Here is a 23971-nt window from a genome sequence, read left to right on the forward strand (position 1 = left end):
AAACATCGTAAGAAACCTACATGACTCCATAATGTTCTCAAATGTGTGTGAAGTCTGCTAATCCGCACTTAGCCAACTCGGCTAACTATGGCCAAAAGCAAAACCCTTGTCCCTCTGAGAGAGGACCAGTACTCTGTAGTGAGTCGGCAATGGGTTGATCATAATCCATACTAACATTATAAAATGCGAAAGTGTGTCTGTCTGTCTGCTACCTTTCCCGGGCCCAACGGTTTAACCGATTCTAACGAAAGGTACAGAGTTAGCTTATATCCCGGGGACGGACATAGGTTACTTTTTATCCTGGAAAATCAAAGAGTTCCCACGGGATTCCTAAAAACCCATCCGCTCAACCAATTTGTATGTTTGGTACTGAGGTAGCTTGCGTCCATATTATTGACATAGACAACTTTTTATCCCGGAAAACCAGACAGTTCCCACGGGATCTTCAAAAACCTAAATCCACGCTGACGAAGTCGCGGGCATCCTCTAGTGAAATGTATCTAAGTAAGCAACTAAGGCGTAGTTAAGTCGTCCAGTTCAACTAGCTACCTGGCCAACGGCTACCTATCTAACGGACCTCAAGGACACTGAACAAAAAGGTGGCCAAAGCTCCCATTGTGTTGGACACTATTAAGTTATAATTTATTGCCCTTTGTTCTAATATTGTTTTAGGAGGCTCCAATTTTAATGACGACTCATTTGACTCCCAGAGTTTAAACGAGTCAAACTTTCGTTGGAAAACTAATACGGTTTCCTGACAACTTTTCTTGGAAAGATCCAAACAGTGGTGGACTTTTAATTTGTTACAAAATTATCGAATTTCTTTTCAGTTTTCTTGTTACTTCATCTAAGTTTCCAAACTATGATAAAGTTCTCTGATTTCTCTGCAGAAATTGTCTTGGTGGTGGTTAAAGATTCCTAACTGGTCATTCACATCCAAGGACGACGTACGAAGAGATTTGCTTCCTCGTTTCTAATCCATACCGCTAGGATATGGAACGCCCTTCCGGCATCAGTTTGCCCCTCCACTTTTAATGTGAGTTCCTTTAAGTCAAGAGTGGATAGGTAGGTATCTTCTAGGCAAGCGCACTTCATATTTAGGCTGGATCACTTGCCAGCAGGTACGATTGCAGCCAAGCGCTAGTCTATTTTAAAAAGAAACTTGTGGGGAACTTCCAGCGCTGCGCTTTTTGATGTATGGTTGCCATTCTGGCACCTTGGAACCGCAAGGTCTATTGGTTTTCCGAACTATGCGCCCTGCTAATGCCATTGCCTATACGCAACATTGGCATAGAGGGACACCACAATCTTCTGTAATTTAATTCAATTCATTTATTTATCGTACAATAAGATCCATTGTAGTGTGTTCAACAATAAAACTTAATAACTATTACTTAAACACTAGTTAGTAACTATACTTAATCACTATGTTAGAACTTAATAACTAAAAAAAAAGAACCTTCTCCTTTTTTCGAAGTCGGTTAAAAAGGGATTTAGTCCTCTGCATGGGTTTCCCCATCAGAGGACCATCCACCTTATCATTAATCATGCGCAGGATGCTGTTGCTGCTTCCACGGACTCTGGACAACAGTGAGGCTGTAATGAAGGCGACTAGGAACTTCTAGTTAACAAATCGGCGAACAATACAAGTTTCTTCGACTTCCAGTTGCTGTAAAAAGGCGCAAATTCACTGCGTGATTGCGCAGCGAGCGGTCCGATTACTGGAATGGTAGTAATTGATACATAATTATCGCTTCGGCTTAGAATCGGCCGCCATTGAGCTGACTGTGGGGCGTAGCGGGAAAGTTTTTTCCTGTACTCTTAGTAACGCTAAGCGTTGACTAGCACAGTTTAAGGTTTATGTTTAGATTAAAATATAAATATAGAGCTTTCTAGCAAGAGGAAATCCTGAGTTTCAAAGAGGCTCAGCTCTTTATCCAACAGTAAGAAAAATTTACCTCCCAAAAAACTATGCCTGAGATGTTTAACACTAGTTCACGAAACAAAACCTAAATCTAAGATTAAGACATAATCTAAAGATTTAGGTTTTTCCAAATTCCGTAGGAACTCTTTGATTTTCCGGGATAAATGTAGCCTATGTGGTAATCCAGGGTATAATCTACCTCCATTCCGATTTTCAGACAATCCGTTCAGTAGTTTTTGCGTGAAAGAGTAACAAACATACACACAAACTCTTGCCTTTATAAAATACTAGAGGATGCCCGCGGCTTCGCCCGCGTGGATGTCGGTTTTTTTTTTAAATCCCGTAGGAACTCTTTGATTTTCCGGAATTAAAAGTAGCCTATATCCTTCCCCGGGATGTATCCCAAGTCTGTACGAAATTTTATTAATATCGGTTCAGCGGTTGGGCCGTAAAAACGTAGCAGACAGACAGACAGACAAACACACTTTCGCATTTATAATATTAGTAAGTACAGTATGGATTAGTGTGATTAAAAATTGAACTCTAAATGCCCAAGCAAGATTTCTCACTGAAGCGCGCGCAGTCATTTATCATTTCTTTAGTACCCAGAAATTAGCACTTACATCCTCAAAAAATTCGCCGTTTTTCTGTTGTTGCTGGAACTTGGAAGTTTCCCCTACCCAGAACAGCGTGACGGTTTAATCACATGTGGCTAATAGCTGTTACTAATTAAATCATAGCAATTGTGAGCGCACTTAGGTATGTAAATAAGACGTTTGCGGTGTATTTATGATTATTACAAGCCATTACCCCCACGGCTAGGAGCAAACTTCGCCACGCCACGCGTCTTTATATTCGTGCCTTATAGACTTTGTTGTGATCTGTCGTTTAGCTTATTTACCCAACTACGGCAAAGCCAAAAGAAAGGGTTATGAATGTTATGATTTTAGATAGAAAGGCTGAGCTGATATTTATGAATGAGGTGTCAATCGATTCGTTATTATAGTCCGGGTGACATAGGCTATATTTTTAGGGTTCCGTACCTCAAAAAGAAAAACGGAACCCTTATAGGATCACTTTGTTGTCTGTCTGTCGGTGTGTCCGTCGTGTCTGTCAAGAAAACCTTCCCAAAAACTAAAAAAAGGGTACTTCCCGTTGACCTAGAATGATGAAATTTCGCAGGTAGGTAGGTCTTATAGCACAAATACAGGAATAAATCTGAAAACCGTGAATTTGTGGGGACATCATTAAAAAAAAAATTAAAATGTGTTTCAATTCTCAAAGTAAGATAACTTACCAAGTGGGGTATCATATGAAAATGCTTTACTTGTACATTTTAAAACAGATTTTTATTTATGTTTATGCATAATAGTGTTTGATCTATCGTGCAAAATGTCGGAAAAATTACCGGAGTGGGAACCCTCGGTGCACGAATCTAACTCGCACTTGGCCGGTTCTTTTATAAATAACGAGTAAACGATCAGGGAGCAACCTAATGCTATTTAACAGGGCTCTCTCCGTCACTCGTTTCATACAATCGTAGTTCCAATTTCATTTGAATATTAAGCAACCAAAGTCCATAAAATTTTGCAGACATATTCTAGAAACTAATATCTGTATCTGTGGTGTTTTAGATTTTTCTAAAAATATGTAGTTTTAAAATTACAGGGACTCAAAGATTTGTATGAAAATTTTTAAGACCGCGTAACTTTGAAACCGAATATTTTAACAGAAATCTGGAAAACCACAGACATAGATATTGGTTTCTAGAATATTTCTGCAAAAATTAATGGACTTTGGTTGCTTAGTATTCAAATGAAATTGGAACTACGATTGTATGAAACCAGTGACGGAGAGAGCCCTCTGTCGCGGGCATCATCTAGTTTTACTATTAGGTGAGATCGTGTTCAAGCGTAAATATTTAATTAAGTAAGCTATAAAAAAATAAACTTGACTTCATTCCTCAATAAAACGATTGCATGTAGAATTTATTATTTTAGTTAGTTTATCATATTTTTTTATATTTAGAAAGGAAATGGATTGTATGTTTTATGATGTGCGCAATAATTTCCGGCGATTGGTATTGTGAGATAATGTAATGTTGGATAGGTTTTACCAATAATGACTAGTAAACGCCCGTGGAAGTGTCATGATTTTGTAACATGGACAAAATTTTGGTTATTGTGTTTAGAATCAATTAAAACGTATTTAAATAGTTTTAATTTTTTGCGTAGCAGTACAAAAGGCTGAATGGTTTGTGACCGTTGCCTTACAAAAAAAAATTGGTTTGATGGAAGAGCGGTGACGAGTGACGATAGAGCAGTTTGGCGAAGCTCGGATAGAAGACAGACACTGCTCAGATTTGTTACAAAGCTTAATAAATTATAAGCATTAGACTCCGTTCGCATGGATTATAAAATTTCAACTCCCTATTTCACCCCCTTAGGGGTAAAATTTTCAAAAAGATAGGTAGTACAGTTAATCTGATTAAGAAATTGATCTTTTACTTACCCAGTTTTTGAAATCACTGAAATATTTTTAATGCCATTACCTCTAATTATAATATCATAGACAGCATTATCAAAGATACAGCCACAGCCACAGGGCGGCGCGGCGTTACCACAAGGCAGATGAGTTGGCACATATCTTTAAAATACCTACTTCGTTAGTGCTGATTGACCTATTCCGCTAATTGCTAATTAGTTACCGTCTGATTAACTAAAGTCTAAACTGATAATTATTATACAATAAATACAATGTATGGAACTTATGAAATGATATGTGCCGCAAATACTTACCTTTAAGTTAATTGTAACACGTAAATAATAATAATTAGTAAAAGTAACTATAAAATATTCTGTAGAAGCAGGAGTTATTTTGCAAAAGTCCATGATATCCAAAGAATAAAACGACATGTTCGTCGCTCGTTGCATGTTGTAACAACCATCACATCACATCACATCACACTAATATTATAAAGGCGAAAGTTTGTATGTGTGTGTGTGTGTGTATGTTTGTTACTCCTTCACGCAAAAACCACTGGACGGATTTGGCTGAAACTTAGAATGGAGATAGGTTATACCCTGGATTAGCACATAGGCTACTTTTTATCCCGGAAAATCAAAGAGTTCCCACGGGATTTTTAAAAAACCTTCATCCACGCGAACGAAGTCGCGGGCACTAGCTAGTTCATAATAATTGTCTTTTTCAGCGCATTATAGCAAATTAAGGTTTTTATTCCTTGGCTATAAAATGTTCGTCCGTGGTGGTATTTTAAAGTCGGGTTTTAGTTTTGAACTTTATCTTGTTCATTGACAAAGTTACTAACTACCGGTAGTAATGCCATTTAATAAATAAAATTATACTTTCATCAGCCTGTTTGCTTGTCCGTCTTCATTATTGCAACAAGTGTAGAACAGCTTTTAATATAAATAATACATTAGACAGCGATATAAATGTTTCACTAGACGCGACGCTTCATTGTAACATGTTCCAACGAATATCGGTGCCCGCACAGCTGATCGTAACTGCTTAGACGCAGTTCGTTTCTAGGAACATAGATATACGTAATAACAGACTGTAGGCACACTTAACGACAGTCATGAAACTTAAGTAACTAAATGAATAAAAATGTTTTTTTTTAAGAATATTAGCCATGTTAAATGACTAATATTCCCCTTTCGTCTCCAACTAAGCGTCAGGCTTGTGCTAGGAGTAGGTACGACAATAGTGCAACGGGCGGGGTTTGAACCGTCGACCTTTCGGTTTTCAGTCCACTCCTTTACCGGTTGAGCTATTGAGGATCTTATTATCTAATTTAAAGATTATTTTTAATATGAATTTTTCATTGTACTAATTTTGCATACCTCATTGTGTAAGGTGAAACATTTCTACTGGACAATATACCTATATGTTACTGGACAATATATATTTAATAACATCTCATTGTAAGAAATGTTTCTGCAAATAAAGAATCTTGAATCTTGAATTAAAACCTCGAGGCTTCACCTACACTAACAGGCGTCCAATTAAATAAATAGATAATAATTTATTCATAAGAATGCAGGTTACGTAAAGTTAGAATATCACAGTTTTAGAGCCTTATAGGTACATTCTACCAATAAATTAATGGTGTATGAATATCTGATATTTCAAAGTCAAAGTAGGGATGTAAGCTAATACTGTACCAAATTTCATCAAAATCGGTTAAACCGTTGGGCCATGAAAATCTAACAAACAGACAGACAGACAAACTTTCGCATCTATAATATTAGTATGGATTTAAAACTCTTTGTCACACTGCCACGCTGGCTGGCCCGCGTCACATACCTAGTCGTTTCATTCTGGTTTAAGACTTTTATTAGTTCCATAAAGGAATTTCCACTTAAATGAAACATACCGGCTATGTTACAGAGTTCAAAATTACATTTTAGAGCGCACAATAATTATAGATATGTTAGTAGACAATTCATAGCTTACATATTAGCCAGTTTAGGTGAATCTGTAACCGTAGTATCTAGTGGAACATTTATATCGCTGCATACTAACATACCTACGTGCCTCGTACCTGTAATATTACACCGCATGCTTCTGTTATGAATTTGGGTTGCTCCGCACTTTTTATAATCCTTATGTTTTACGTCATAGAGGTTATATTTGCTTGTGTTAAATTAGTAATATGAGCCGTTGAGTCAGTGAATTTATTGTTTTTGTTTAAAAAAAAATGTATGGTTTGGTCATGTTTCTTGTGGTTTAGGTATGGAAATGTTTGGCAGAAATTAGTATTGTTATACGATATCTTTATAGAGTAAAAAATCTGGTAATTTGTTTGCGTGCGTTGAAATTAATTTAGGGCAAATTAATTGAAATCCAGGCAGTATTCGTATAGTTTTTTTTTCACGCTTGACAACACAGAGATAATTCATCATAGGACTATCTGAAATGGTTTCAGCCTGGAACTATCACGATCCAAACCCACAAATGTCTGGTAGGTTACTTAGTATGGTTGTATAGTTATAGTATAGTGACCAGTGGTTTTAAAAACAGCCATAAATGACAATGTAGGCTAGAGTACTGAGGTGTACTCACGCTGAAACAAACCGCGAACCAGGGTACGTACCGACACATACCTATCTACCACACCGTTAAAGCTGGGAACTCCATACTAAAACTTGGAAACACCGGACTTTTTTTAAGCTTGCTTCATATGCATGCTCTGTCCGGTCTAGTCGAAAGCTAATCTATACTTCTATTCTATATGATTTTTTAAAATAAAATAAACAAATAAATAAACTTTTATTTCAGGCCATTAGACCCATAATTGTGTTAGTATGACAAATAACTTAAACTATGTTAGTAGGTACTTATTTCTAGCTTAACAAGTAATTCTATAACTAAAACTATAACTAAAAAGCCCGAGGCCGAGCTTCTATCAGTGTGTAATTGATTAACTCTGAATCGATTGAATCCGATAAAATACTCGTATAATAATGCGTACGAGTACAAATTGTCACACGTAAGGACCTGCCGCGCGCCGCCTGAATCTAGCGGCTCCCTCGGACTTGTTTGACTTCGTCTGTCCATCCGAATCCATAGTGAGGGGTCTTTCAACGCTGCGCTTTCCGATGCGAGGTCGCCATTATAGCATCTTGGGACCCCAACGTCTATCGACCTCACAGAAAATGGCCTTTTAAGGCACTTAAGAAAAAAAAAAAAGATTCCGACGAATTGAGAACCTCCTCCTTTTTTCGAAGTCGGTTAAAAATAAATTATCTATACATGGCTACAACAAGAAAAAAATTAGGTAAAAAAAAAAAAGAAAAAAAATCCGGAAATATTCAAAATGATTGAAAACCTACTATACAGCGAGACGCATCATTTCCATCTGAACGGACTAAGCATCCGGTTGAAGTTGCAGCCGTGGTACAATAATGCATGCGAGTACAAATTGTCACACGTATGTGATACGTATTCATAGGAATAGGTATGTGATATAGTCTGATAGCACATCCATGATTGTGAGTGTAACATTTGACTGTGATCTACAAGGTACCAAAAGCTTAATTTGCTGTAATCCGCTAAACCAGACAAATCTGTATGGTGCAACATGCAGCATGCGATATGCACCGCTCGCCCTCCCACTGCTAAACATGCAGGAAAAGCCAGCCACCAAACAAGCAATACGCACCACCACCACGTAGCACCAAACAAATTCCAACACCACTCGACGCGCGTTTCGCCCCGACACCGGAGCATCCTCAGGAGATGTAGAGCTTACAATGCACAATTGCAAAAGTAAATTTTGCAATTGTTTAATCGTCTGGTTTAGCGGATTATTTTGGTTCCTTGTATGTCATGGACTTCCGCAAAGTAACGCTTGCTATACAACATGACTGTGATTTGTGAACGATCATCGAATAATAAAATTAATCAGCCTAGAAACCAAAGAGTTGAAGTAAAACTCATCCCTCCACTTTTAATATACGAGTAGGTATCTTCAAGTCAAGAGTGAATAGGCTTTTTCTAGGCAGGCGCACTCCATCTTAGGCTGCATCATCATTTGTCAGCAGGTCTAATTGCAGCTTGGCGAGTTTATAAATAAAACTGACGTGGAAATTTTAGTTTCAAAGTACATAGTTTCCAAAAAATTGTTAGTGAAAGGAAAAATGGTTGAACTTCGAAAATAGCTTTTCAAAAAATTCCCCCCTAGCCTCAATACACTTCCGCATTCGGGTGAACCACCTTATGAAACATTTGAAAAAAATTATCTTGAAGTCGTATCAACAATGTTATCTATTAACTTGCGTGTAAATCGAGCTTGATATTAGCTACATAACTCTGCCCAATACTCGTAAATACCCTGTTAAATATCTAAGTACTTACGCTAAAAAACGTGGAAAAGTAAAGTATAAAAAACATCTCATTGAATCAAGACAAAATAAAAAAAATTACACTTGTGGGTAGTTACGTACAGCCGAGCGAATGGCGATAATAACCAGTTGGCTCATTTGCATGTTAACTGTCGAAGGAGGCGGACGTGTTGCATCGTTAATGAGTAACATGTTGCGCTGTGGAAAAGGATTCCGATCGAGATGGTGATTTGAATGTTTACTACGTGCAGTACATCTTGTTTTGAATGTAATTTCTTGGTTGTTAAATTGATTTGCAACATGTTTTGTGCTATAGAAATAACTAAGCTATAAGAGGTTGAAGGAACACAACTATGTACACATGTGCCAAAAAAGCATTTTTTGATAATAATCTTTTATGCTATAGTAAGGTTTCGGGTTAGAATGTTTAAAAGTCAGGTCAGGTCGTGCATGGAGTACTGCAGTCACCTTTATGATGGCTCTGCTAAGTACCAACTAGCAGCTCTGGATGCCGTTGACCGTCGAGCTAGGAGACTTATAGGCGAAGACTCTCCTTTGATGGCGAAACTTCAAAGTCTCGATCACCGCCATAAGGTCGCCGGCTTATCGGTGTTTTATAGGATATATTTCGGAGTGTGCACAGGAACTTTTCGATTTTGTCCCCCCTTCACCATTTTACCACCGAACCGCAAGACGTCGGGCGAGTTTCCATCCTTATGTCGTCGACATTCCATCTACACGCACGAAACGTTTTGCGTCTTCATTCCTCATACGCATGGCTAAGGTTTGGAATACTCTCCCGCGATCTGTGTTTCCTACCAATTACAATCCGGGTATCTTTAAAACAAGAGTGAATAGGCACCTTCTAGGTAAACACGTCCAATCTTAGACCACATCATCACTTTCCATCAGACGTGATTGTGGTCAAGCGCTTGCCTATAGTGAATAAAAAAAAAGTTAATTTAAAGTTTTCTTTCGGTTTATTCTTTGAACTTTACTTATTTTGACTTTGATAGGAATAAGAGAGAAGATGGGGAGTTGTGGGAAGTAAATTGTCATACAAGAAACTAGAAAAAGCAATAAACAAGTCTCTATACTTGCGTGTGAAGCCGCAGTAAAAGCCAATAGCAAATAAAATGACGCATGCAAATTAGATGTAGGTACGTCAAAAGTTATACTAACTGCACCATTAATTCATATTAAACCTAAGCCAATCACATTACGTCTGAATATTTAAACAGGTGTTTAATACAGAAAGCGCGTACAAATTACAACGAGGTAAAGCATGGAACACACACGGTATGGTACATAAGACATTTTTAATAGATTTTAAAAATCTATTTTTCAATAAATTTAGTACCAAGATTTCATTCAATAATGTAGAAAAAAATCGGTATGTATGTGTAGTAACATAGAACACATACATACCGATTTTTCCTCATTTGTGATTAGTCTCCATTGAGATTTGCTGCAGTAGTGGCATCATTCGCGTGAATATAGGTTTTTTTTTAAATCCCGTAGGAACTCTTTAATTTTCCGGGATTAAAAGTAGCTTACGTGTTAATCCAAGGTGTAATCCATCTCCGTTCCGAATTTCAGCCAAATCCGTTCAGTAGTTTTTGCGTGAAGGAGCAACAAACATATACACATATTACATACACACAAACTTTCGCCTTGATAATATTAATGTGCCTTTATAAATCATACACGCACGTTCCTGAATCCTGATGTTCTGCCATGCGTTGACTCGCTTTGCATCTGTTCAAGCCTTAATTGATGGGGAGAGAAGAGGGGGGAAAGGGTTTATCAAAATGATCCCAAGCTTCGCGGATAAACAGCGGATACGAATGCAAGAAGCGATTCCATTGCGTGCGACGATCGGCCCTTAATTTGCATCCTAACAGCTCGCCGGTCTTCTAGCGGGTGCCCATTAGATGATCCGATATCGTGTGCGATATCATTATTCCAAATGGAAGTTCGTTAACTAGGAAAGAGTAACTAGGCAACAGTTAATATTAATTAATATTAATATTAAATAATAATTAAGCGTGCCTAAAAAACCATAGTCATGTTGTGCGACCATATAGGATTACAATAAGGTCAAAATGTATCAATTTAAGAATTAAGTTAAAGTAGTTATTGTAATCTGTTTTGGTTGACAATAAATAAATAAATAAAATAAAATAAAAGTTAATTATAAATTGTTAATTTACACCTCAGCTATCTACGAAGCTCAAATACGTCGGTGCCACTATCAAAATAAAGTCCATTGTTCAGTTTTCCAGTGGTAGAGTCACAAAACGTAGCAAGCTCTAGTTGTCTTCATGATATAAGTAATTTTTTTTGTTTTCTTCTAGCGGTGACTTGGATCTTCACATTCACAAAATTCGTCGTCTACACTCTACAGACTACACATCCGATATAGTTAAAACCCCACACTCTCGTAGAGATTTTCACACTCTAGCGTGCTCTTACTATGGTTTTGTATAGCGGCTCCTTGTAACTCTTTTTGCAACAACTTTTACATGACTATATTATGTATCTGTAAAAAGTTGAAGTGAAAACTTGAAAATATCCTTATTTCTAATTTTTTGTGTAGATTATGTGATCTCTATGTTTATTTTAAATGGATGTCCTATTTCTGATAATAAGCTAGTTACTAGGTTGTCGTGCTGCGATGTCATATCGGTTAGTGTAAAGACGCCCTTCACTTGCTTCTTCGTTTACACATACATTAAACCTTTCAAGTCAAATACTTTGTATACGACTTCGCATGTCTCAAGACAAGATTTTACTGTCCAAACTGGCAGGCGTCTGTTTCATTAACTACTTCACTTGTGTTTACCTACTATATATCTTCTCTGGTGCAGTAACTGAATGTTCCCTAGATCTCGAGGTCGAAATCACGTTTTCGGGTATTTTTTTCGACATTTTGCACGATAAATCAAAAACTAACTAATTTTTGAAAACCTGTCCATAGATACCCCACACGTATGGGTTTGATGAAAAACAAATTTTGAGTTTCAGTTCTAAGTATGGGGAACCCCCAAAATTTTATAGTTTTTTTTTTTCTATTTTTGTGTGAAAATCTTAATGCGGTTCACAGAATACATCTACTTACCAAGTTTCAACAGTATAGTTCTTTTAGTTTCGGAAAAAAGTGGCTGTGACATACGGACGGACAGACAGACAGACATGACGAATCCATAAGGGTTCCGTTTTTTGCCATTTGGCTACGGAACCCTAAAAAGATTACTAAGGTTAGGTAAAGGTAAAATTTTTGTCCAACAACATGTGCGATCTGTTTTACTTTAACTTTAACCGACTGGTACATGGTTGAACCATAACTTGTTTACTTTATATTAGTAATTTATGTCAAACCATAATTAACTACGTACTTAGGTACTCTTATGGTTTGATCAACATAATCGCGAATCGATTATAAATCTATACTAATAAATAAAATTGGAGTGTCTGTCTGTAATTTCGAAATAACTACCGCATATTAAGGTCATATGGTTATTTGAACGACACTATAACTGAATCACACGTTTTTAAAATTTTTGTCTGTCTGTCTGTCTGTCTGTCTGTTTGAAAAGGCTAATCTTGGGAACCGCTGAACCGATTTTGACGGGATTTTCACAGACAAGTAGAGAATTGGCCAGGGAATAACATAGGCTACTTTTTTAACCGACTTTCAAAAAGGGAGTTGTGTTTTTCTACCTATGTAGTATGTACACCGAAATCTCCGAGATTTCTGAACCGATTTGCGTCATTTCTTTTTTAATCGATAGAGGAACTTTGCGACATTGTTTCATAAAAAATTTGGAGTCCAACTCCTCAATCCTGATGCTGCAGGGGATCTGACCAATCCACGCGGGCGAAGCTGCGGGCATCAGCTAGTCGATTATAAATTCTTCCATAAACGATGTATCAGAGAGGTACCTATAGGAGTGGATCGACTAAAGTACTTAGTAGTTAGTACACCATTCAGTGTCACTGTTATCAGTGTCAGTGAACGATGCTAATGCATGTTAACCATTACCAGTTATTAGGTTACTGCATGTAACTACATCGCTGCATAAACGTTTTCGCTCTAACATGGTACTTTAAACGTGCGATAACGGTTATCTAGTGTTTAGACTCTTTGCGGTGACTAACTGTTAGTTAGTCTAATTGACCTTTTATTTGAATATCCGATAGGTACTATTCTAACAAGTGCATAATCATCATCATCACCAATCTCCGGCCAACTACCGAGCATGGTTCTTTTTTTAGGGTTCCGTACCTCAAAAGGAAAAACGGAACCCTTACAGGATAACTTTGTTGCCTGTCTGTCTGTCTGTCTGTTAAGAAACCTATAGGGTACTTCCCGTTGACCTAGAATCATGAAAGGCAGGTAGGTAGGTCTTATAGTACAAGTACAGGAATAAATCTGAAAACCGTGAATTTGTGGTTCCGTCATAGGAAGAAAAATAAAAATGTGTTTCAATTTTCAAAGTCAGATTACTATACCAAGTGAGGTATCATAATATGAAAGGGCTTTACTTGTACATTCTAAAACAGATTGTTATTTATTTTTATGTATAATAGTTTTTGATTTATCGTACAAAATGTTGGAAAATATACCCGAGTACGGAACCTACAGTGCACGAGTCTGACTCGCACTTGGCCGGTTTATTTATTCGCTTCAAGTTAACCCAAGAATGCAATCTTACGGTGGTAAGTGATGACTGATGGTAAAGTTCAGAGTATTTAGGCCACAGGCCACCACGCTGACCAAGTGCAGATTGTCAGATTTAAGTACACTATTGAGAACATTAATTGTAGATAACTCGCTAATGTTTTCTTTCACCGTTAAAACTAGTGATATCTAAGTAATTGACCGTTTATTTGCCTTTAGTTTGTAATGCTGATAAAAGACCTATTGTCACATCTATATTCATCTCAACCATTCGCTGGTCTACTACTGAGTACGTGTCTCCTCTCAACATGAGACAAGTGTAAATTTAAAATATATAACACCCCGGACAAGTGAAGGTTACAGTAACTAGAAAAGAGCTGATAACTTTCAAACGGCTGAACCGATTTTCTTGGATTATAGCTAAGAACACTCTCGATCAAGCCACCTTTCAAACTAAAAAAACTAAATCAAAATCGGTTCATTAGTTTAGGAGCTACGATGCCACAGACAGATACACATGTCAAACTTATAACACCCCTCTTTTTGGGTCGTGGGTTAAAAGGTTAGGTTTAGTCCACCAGACTGACCAAGTGTGGATAAGCAGACTTCACACACACCTTTGAGAACATTGGAAAACTCCTTCACCGTACTAATTGATGTGTATGTAAGTAGGTAAATATACTAGTAGTATTTCTATATTGCTCTTTTATTATGTACATATAAAACTCATTCAATTTATCTGTCTGAGAGCTATTCCAAAATTTTCTCGTGCAAACGAATTAGCTCGTAAATTTTATATTTGTAAAAGAATTTTGGAAATACGCCAGATTTGAGATTTTTTGAGTTTCCTTAACTAATTATTATTAAACTGTTTAGTTATTAGCGGTATTTCATTTTTATATCGATGCGCCACTATGACAAAATAAATAAAGCAGAGTTTGAGGTGTTACAAAAAAGTCGCTGTACCTCGACTCTGTAGGTGTGCGTTGTGCCTTCTTTGTTTTGGAAGTTTGTAGTCTATAAAGCTTCGTACCTATTTGAAATCAAGTGTAAATTAAAAACTTATAACACCCCCGACAAGTGAAGGTTACAGTAACTGGAAAAGAGCTGATAACTTTCAAACGGCTTGTTGGATTATACTAAGAACACTCTCGATCAAGCCCCACCTTTCAAACAAATAAACTAATTTAAAATCGGTTCATTAGTTTAGGAACTACGGTGCCACAGACAGATACACAGATACACACGTCAAACTTATAACACCCCTCTTTTTGGTCGGGAGTTAAAAATTGAATCGCCGCGCCGCTATGACAAAATAAATAAAACTGAGTTTGATATGTCACAAAAAAGACGCTGAACCTCGATTTCACTCTATAGATGCGTGTTGGCCCTTACTTGATTTGGAAGTTGGCACGCTATAAAGCCGCGTACCTATTTGAAATCGTAAAATCGTCTGTAAAGATGACTTTAAAACAAAAGCCAGCTGGAGAAATTGACCACTCCTGCAAATGGAATGGTTTTGCATGGTCAATCGTAAAAACCACCATAAAAGTAACTTGAGACTCCATTACATCTCAGTCAAAGTATCACCATTTACTGTTTAGTGCCTTGAGGTAATATCTTATTTATGAACGCTAAATAGAGAGATGCGTTTACATGGACAAATAACTTTAGATGACTTTTATATTGATACCTACTAGTTGTAATGTGCGGCTTTGTGAATTGTTCCAGCCGGTAACTGGATGGGTGACCACTTTTGGAAAGTGCCTATTGGGAACTTTGTATGCCTGGGAGACTACGTTTTAACCATGATATTTCCATCACTTTTTGGGGGCAGAAAAATAAAAATAAAGTTTTGCAACATACCTACTCGTACTTATTAAAATATGAAAGAGCTTGTTGTGCGGTCCTCAAATATGTTTTACTTATAACTTTAAAATAAATGGTTTTAAAGAAAGCTATCCAGTTATTATCTCCGATGAATCTTAACTCTTGAAAAAAAAACAGAAACTAGTTGTTTACAATGCAGAACATTCATCATTCATTGTACGGAACCCTCTTCACGCGAGTTTAACTTGTACTTGTCTGGTTTTTCCGCACTCAACCAGTCGACCTACGATAAGTAAAAATTTGACTTTGAAGTCACTTACTATATTAGGGTACTAATATAGTTAGTACTAGAAGATGCCCGCGGCTTCGCCCGCGTGGATTTCGGTTTTTTTTAAATCCCGTAGGAACTCTGATTTTCCGGGATAAAAAGTAGCCTATGTGCTAATCCAGGATATTATCTATCTCCATTCCAAATTTCAGCCAAATCCATTCAGTAGTTATTGCGTGAAAGACTAACAAACACACACACACACACACATACAAACTTTCGCCTTTATAATATTAGTGTGATACTATAGTTAGTGTTAGAATTACATACTAACTATTAACTATACTAAGTTACTTGTATTGGACTTTCTTAGTACCCTAATCGCGCAAAACACAGTTACGGGTTACCTCCTACTTTGTTTCTAAACAGTCAATCCTATTGTTTATAAAGTAGGCATCGAACATTCACATCATCCCCATCAACATAGATCAAACATTTGATATACAATAGTGTTGCGATAGGTATTAATGATACACCATGCTTATAACGCAGACTAAATGACAAAATAGACGGTGTCCTGGCTAACAAATGTGTTCATAAAGTGAAGCTGGTTGTTACGTAGCGCGTAGTAGCTGTGCATCGCGGAAGCTTTCAAAGTCATTTCGAACGCGGTGCGGTGATAGAATGTTGGAATGGTATTATCAGAAGTAGCATATAATATTATGTTGTTCTACATAAAGAAATACAAACGTATCAGTTCATTTCAGTGTAAACTGACTGTCCTGTCCAAACTGTCCAAACTGAACTTTGGACAGTCACAAAATAATGACATTTCTTCTTCTTTATGTGCCTCTCCATTACTGAAAGTCAGCAGTCAGTTTTTTGAACTTCTCCTTGTCCATGGCTAGCCGGAATAGTTCTCCTACTGTTTTTATGCCAGTCCACTCCCTTATGTTACGTAGCCATGACTTCTTCCTTCTTCCCACCCCTCTTTTTCCAGCAATTTTCCCATCATAATGACATTTGCCAGACCATAAAAAATATTAAAAAAATTAGCAGACTTGTGACATTTTATTACTCAAATATCCACATTTCAATGGGTGAAAGTAATTTTTTTTTAAATAAGCTTATATGAACCTGTTTCTATAAACATTTCTTTTAAGCTATATCTAGAGACATTGTTGAGTTTGCCTGAAAAATATCTGGATCTAGTTCTGCCATGGGCGCAATCACTTATATAATTATATCTTTAGATATTGTATACATTTTTATATGTCTTCGTTTGCACACGTCAAAGCATAGAATTAGAAGCTTGGACTAGAAGCAAATTGAATTAGGTTCCTGGGACCTGGCACCGCACGAATTTATTTATTTATTGTTTATTTATTTAATTAGAACGGATATTTCAGTCCAATTACACTAATTAAATTACACATTAAAAATAAATTTGTTACGTCAATAATCTAATATGTAAACTACAAATTCTCGCAAAATTGCAGATATATCCTATCCTTATGTATACGAATGTATAGATATATCCTATCCCTACTTTCCATTATTTTCCAATAGTCTTTGTCCTTTCATACATTGCAATGCATGGTTTTGTGATGCTAATAATGCATTCGTCGTATTGGCAAACTCGTCCTTTGAATTGAATACACTTGGCAAACTTTGACGTAAAGTTTTGTAAAGTTACCTAATACAGGCTTTACTATTTCCTCCCTCCTATATCCTCGTTTTTTCAATTTAAACCGCTAGGATATGGAACGCCCTTCCGACATTACTTTTTTTCTCTAATTTTAATATGGGTACCTTCAAGTCAAGAGTAAATAGGCATCTTCTAGGCAAGCGCTCCACCTAAGGTTGCAATTGCAGCCAAGCGCTAGTCTACAAATTAAAAAAAACCGGCCAAGTGCGAGTCAGACTCGCGCACTGAGGGTTCCGTACTCGGGTATTTTTTCCAACATTTTGCACGATAAATCAAAAACTATCATACATAAAAATAAATAAAAATCTGTTTTAGAATGTATGTATACGTAAAGCCCTTTCATATTATGATACCCCACTTGGTATAGTTATCTTACTTTGAAAATTGAAAAACATTTTAATTTTTTTTAAAAAGATGTAAGTAAACATAAATTCACGGTTTTCGGATTTGTTTATTAATTAACTTGTGCCACAAGACCTACCTACCTGCCTTTCATGATTCTAGGTCAACGGGAAGAACCCTATAGGTTTTCTTGACAGACACGACGGACGGACGGACAGACAGACAACAAACTGATCCTACAAGGGTTCCGTTTTTCCTTTTGAGGTACGGAACCCTAAAAAAAGTAACTCGTAGATAAACAAAATGTTGCGTGCCCATCTTATGATTTATCACGACAGTATACGATGCCATCTTTCTTTGTATGAACTTCGATCTTAGTGACTAGATTAGCAAGACTTGTTTAGAGGCAAAGCGGAAGCCTATGTGCAATGAGTAAGACCTAGACGACCCTAAAAAGGATATCTATTAACATTTTATTTGCATTTACATTCTAAGGCCTCATTCGCACGAGACCTTTTTAACGTCCGTTAAAAAAGCGTTCAAATAGAACAAATACATTCCCAAGTATCTGTTCACACGTCAACGCTTTTTTAACGCCCACTTTGTATTATCAGCGCAACGTCGGGTTTTAATGCAACGCTTTTTTAATGCTCGTGCGAATTAGGGCTTAGCCCTTACACCACCACGAAGCCACAATTCAAAGTGCGCGATAAAAAAGCGCTGACGTGTGAACAGATACTTGGGAATGCATTTGTTCTATTTGAACGCTTTTTTAACGGACGTTAAAAAAGCTCTCTCGCGAATTAGCCCTAACTGCCTGTTTAACGTTTTATTACACTCTAATGACGACTGTCATATTATACTAGCTGATACCCGCGACTTTATCCGCGTAGATTTACGTTTTTCAAATCCCGTGGTAGCTCTTTGATTTTCCGGGATGAAAACTATAAATGCAATATATTACGTCGAACTATTGCTCCGTTGCGATAAATTATTTTGAAAATCTAAATCCTTATACATATGTATTTACTTTATACATACTTACTTAGTATATTCTTATAACTTGAACTTATATTCATATAAGATTAGGTCTAGTTTTTTTTAAATACATTTAACATATAGATAAAACTTATATGGGAAGCGTTTCATGTTTTGCTAATGTCTTAAAATTCAATCAATTTTATGTTTTAAAGCCTAATCCATAAAGTTTAGAATTGCCATAAGACACACAACAGGTGTTACACAATCTAAATTTTATTAACTTTACGGCTAATAAATTCTAATGTGGTTCGTAAACTCGAGGTAATATTGTAATTAGAGCTAGAACTTAATATTATAAAAGTTCATTATAAAAAAAAAATACATGACGTAAAACTGTCTTAATTCAGATTACTCAAATATTTTAGAATCGTTTCATTTTTTTTTATTTATTAATTTGCAGACACAAAAAAATCCTTAAAAATATGTCTCGCCAAACTGCATCACAGTTTGTTATTACATATTATTATTTATTATTGTCAACATAAATTATTTTAAGGCCATTTTTTTCTGTGTCATTGTTAACCGGCGCTTCCAAAATCAATGGTTTATAGTTTATACCCACTTGCATATTTTTAATTGTAATTTTAATTCAATTAAAACTTTTTTCTTGGATATATGTTTATAATAATTAGTAATTGGATTAGTGTAATCGGATTATGTCCGTTCTAAATAAATAATAATAAATAAATAATAATAATAAACTTGCAGAGAAACTATACTTGATCATAAGTTTAGTCTGGCAAATGCTTCTGAAAGATCAACAAGTTTAACAGGGCTCTCTCCGTCACTCATATCATACAATCATAGTTCCGATTTCATTTGAATATTAAGCAACCAAAGTCCATGAAATCTTGCAGACATATTCTAGAAACTAATATCTATGTCTGTGGTTTTCCAGATTTCTGTTAAAATATTCGGTTTCAAAGTTACGCGGTCTTAAAAATTTACATACAAATCTTTGAGCCCCTGTAATTTTAAAACTACATATTTTTAGAAAAATCTAAAACACCACAGGCACAGATATTAGTTTCTAGAATATGTCTGCAAAATTTCATGGACTTTGGTTGCTTAATATTCAAATGAAATCGGAACTACGATTGTATGAAACGAGTGACGGAGAGAGCCCTGTTAATACTCTAGGATCTAAGAAGTCTATTTGCCTATGTTTAAGGATTCATATCGGTCTTTTACTGTTACAGTATTTAGCGCACCCTTCCATCATACTCCTCCCCCAATAATTATGGTTTCGTATTTAAATACAGCTCACTTGGCATGCATAACTCTGCGCGTGCGTGCCAGCCACATTATTCATATGACACCTCGTACGTACCGGTATGACAAACGCATTCAATGCGCGCTATGATTGATAGTGTAATAGTCTTTAACCGACTGCTAAAGGAGAAGTTATCATTGTAGATCAGATTTCGAACAAAACAATCCATACGTCTTAAATTATAAGATTTAAAATCAGCCTCCTAAATTATCGAGATAATTATCTTGGTAAATATTTAATTTGATAATTATAATCCTATGATGATCAAACAGATAAATATCTAGTAAGCTAACATGATTCTAAAGTAAATATTGATAGGTTACATTATATGTAATCCATTAGTTAACAGTTACTTAATCTACCGTTAAAGTAGTTTCAAGCTATTTAAAATCATCTGTATTATTTAACTTTTTGCATCGAGCCTATAATAATCCAGTTGTTTTTGGTTTTAACTTTTAATGCAGTCAAAGTTTGACCAAATAGAGTCCTATTCTTTCGAAGCATGTTGTATTGATAATGATCATTTCAATTTTAAGTACCTATTACTTTTTACACAGATCATCAACCTCATCTTTTTTGTTCTTCAGTATTTATGAAAGATTTTGTTTGTCATAATATATTATTATTAAAGATTTATCAATGACTAGCTGATACCCGCGACTTCGTTCGCGTGGATGTAGGTTTGTTAAAATTCCCGTGAGAACTCTTTGATTTTCCGGGATAAAAAGTAGCCTATGTGCTAATCCAGGGTATAATCTATCTACATTCTAAATTTCAGCCCAATCCGTCCAGTAGTTTTTGCGTGAAGGAGTGACAAACATACAAATACACACACACACACACACACACATACAAACTTTCTCCTTTATAATATTAGTGTGATAATAATTATTATCATTTCTAACCCTGTTAGAAATAATAATAATTATCATTTCTAACAGGGTTATCTCAGGGTTTAACAGGGTTTCTGTTAGAAATGATAATAATTATTATCATTTCTAACCCTGTTACAATTCCAAAAATGTCGGTTTATTCGTAATCTTGTTACACCTCATACACAAATCAGTGAATTATCTCGATTAGGTTAAATTATACCTATAAATTGTAACTATAAAAATGGTAAACCAAGTAATTATGTTACTTTAGATATACTGTTAGCTATCGCGAAATGAAACAACTCGTATCTGTGAATAGAGAGGTGTGGCGATAAGAATTTGTCCTGTTTTGATAATTTCACGATTTGATACTTCAACCACCTAGGTAGTTACTTTAGGTTTAAACCAATAAACACATTTTTAATGTATCTTTGTTAACTTACTGACTAATTAGTTACTTTTTGTACATTTTACACTTACTTTCTGTATTCTATAAAAAATTCCTTTCACACATTCTTCAAATATGGAAAATCTCAATGTTACTTGATACAGTAACACGATGAGGCCCGTCAAGGCTGTTGCTATCTCACTTATTTATATGGAAAACACAGGAAACAGCACGATGAAGCGCATTTTTGTTGCACCTTCGCTGCCCATAATGAGTAAATTTAAAGTCAGTACTAATCTTCACTAGTAGCTCTTATTGAAAGCTATTTGATTTGCTTCCTGGCGCCTATTTACACGTGTTCAGAATTTTAAGTATGCAGGTAGGCACTATCTGGTGAAGTTTGGATAATTTCTTCATCGTTCACGTTATTTATATTTTTGTATTTACATGTGATATTTACTTGTTTAAAACCTTTAAAATTATTAATCTTTCTGTAATCTGTTGTCTGTCGATAAGTTATTTAGCAACGTTGCAAAAATTAAATGATCCTTTTTTACAAATATCAACGTTGCTTAGTAACTTGTCGACAGATTACAGATAGATTGATTATTTATTAATTTTGACCGTTTGTCAAAAGCCAAACCTTCGGCTTCTAGGAATTAATTCATTCATCGCACATCAAGACATAAACATTAAGGGACAACTGCCTGTTTCTAAACTTTAACCAACCCCTTAGTTGTGTCAAATCCAATACGTTTTTAGGGTTCCGTACTCAAAAAAAACGGAACCTTAATAGGATCACTTTGTTGTCTATCTGTCCGTCGACGTCCGTCCGTCGTGTCTGTCAAGAAACCTATAGGGTACTTCCCATTGACCTATAATCATGAAATTTGGCAGGTAGGTAGGTATTATAGCACAAGTACAGGAATAAATCTGAAAACCGCGAATTTGTGGTTATATCAAAATTAAAAGTAATCGTTGAAGACAAGTCTGTTATTATAGCTTCCATCACTCGACTTAGTATTTGCTTAAATTGCTTCAAAGCCAATACGTAATTTGGTATCACGCGGGGGATTTCTTAGCTCTTGGCGCGGGGCCAGCAGCTGGCGAGTGCTTGACAACCCACTTGACCTGGAATACGCACCGCACAATGCCGTTTGTGGCGAATTACGGCGGAATTTTAAGGTTTTCATGCTGTATAGTCACTTGAGTTTTGTTACAGCTTAATTAGCTTAGCTTTCAATTTTTAAAAATCATGATAGGTATACTGCCCTAAAAAAGTTGAGCTTAAGTTGATTAAGTTTGGTCATTTCATATTACGAGTATTTTATCTACATGATCTGTGGTGATTTTTAAAATGATTTTCTGATCCGTTTCGATCTTTATTAGATATATTTTATTAAAGTAGCTCATTCCCGCGATTTAGTTCGTGTGGAATTTGGTATTTTTAACAATCACGTTATAATTTTTCGAAATAATTCCGTAGGAAGGGTCTACGTTATGGAGTTAAAAGCTACATACAAACCCTCAAGTGTTTAGACCGAGCCTGGTTTGATAATATGTTGTCTGTTCCTACATTTATGTGTCAGTTCCTCAGTTTTTCCTGTTATAATATAAAATACTTATATAAATGAAATACATTATACCTATTAATGAAATATTTTCTCTCTTTCCAGATTAAATCCAAGGCGAAATCAAACGGAAGACCTCAACATTAGCATTTTAAGTTCAACCTGACAAAAGTTATCTGTGATCTCATTAAGTTAGTTTTAGTTAACAAAACAATCGCCTAACTATTAGTGCGCGAGGCAAATAGGAACGATTGAATAGCAAATGTTGATAACCATCCGGCTCGAAGGACCATTTTAAGTTGAGTGATTAAAATGGCTGCCGCAATTTAGTACTCGGTCATGGATGACAGATAGTATGTGTTGAAGGATGGGATAATGGAAGTTGGGGCGGTCGGGTCTTGAAAATGCCGCATGCGCACTCGAGTTCTGCGGCGAGCTCGGGCGGCGACGACCTGGGCTCCACGGACGAGGTCAAAGTATTTAAGGACGAAGGAGACGGGGAAGACGAGAAGAGAAGTTCGGAGAATTTGTTGGAGGAGAAGTCTAGTCTTATCGATTGGACGGAGAGTGAGGTGAGTTCTGTTGACCTTTTACTCTACGAATACTGAATGATAGAATGCATTCAATAGGTTTGTTATGGTGGAATGACAAATTAGTTGGCACAAGTTGGAAGTTTGAAAACTATAAGTTTGAAGTTCACACTTTTGAAGTGAAAGGAAGTTTGAGCTAAGTTGTTGTTGTTTATTTTAGTTATACCGCAGGTTATACCTACTTTAAAGAACAATGTTGCAAAACGAATTTCATACTTATGTTGTAAATGCGAAAGTGTGTCTGTCTCTTACCTTTTGATAGCCATCCGTTTAACCGATTTTGACAAAATTTGGTACAGAAGAAGTTTCTACGAGATTTTTAAAACGTATAAGTAGGTGGACGAAGTCGCAGACATCATCCAGTACGTAAGTTCTAAATAGTAATACAGGAACATAGTTTTTTCAAATAATTTGACCTTATATATGTGTCAAACGTAACAATGGTTAACTCAACGACGACGCTGGTCAATTAATTTTCCTTTTAAGTTTACATAACGAAAACGAAAAAGAGTGGAACTTACGAATTGAATTAAACTAACTTTTTTTTATTGCAATCGCAGCGCAATAGTTTGAAAATAAAATTAATAAGTATATTAAGTAACCGTCAC

General features: G+C 36.0%; 1 protein-coding gene across 8 annotated transcripts in view; it reads left to right on the forward strand.

Moving 5' to 3' along the window:
- LOC123877387 (protein pangolin, isoforms A/H/I/S) overlaps positions 1–23971 on the forward strand; it is a 238979-nt gene that overhangs the window by 17625 nt on the left and 197383 nt on the right. For all 8 annotated transcript variants that reach the window (XM_045924117.1, XM_045924115.1, XM_045924119.1 and 5 more), the window contains exon 2: positions 22879–23345. In XM_045924117.1, the coding sequence (XP_045780073.1) occupies positions 23178–23345 (168 nt within the window). In that variant the 5' untranslated portion in view covers positions 22879–23177. The remainder of the gene's footprint in view (positions 1–22878; positions 23346–23971) is intronic.

This window comes from Maniola jurtina, chromosome 23 (genome assembly GCF_905333055.1).
Source record: "Maniola jurtina chromosome 23, ilManJurt1.1, whole genome shotgun sequence".
Classification (NCBI taxonomy): Eukaryota; Metazoa; Arthropoda; class Insecta; order Lepidoptera; family Nymphalidae; genus Maniola; species Maniola jurtina.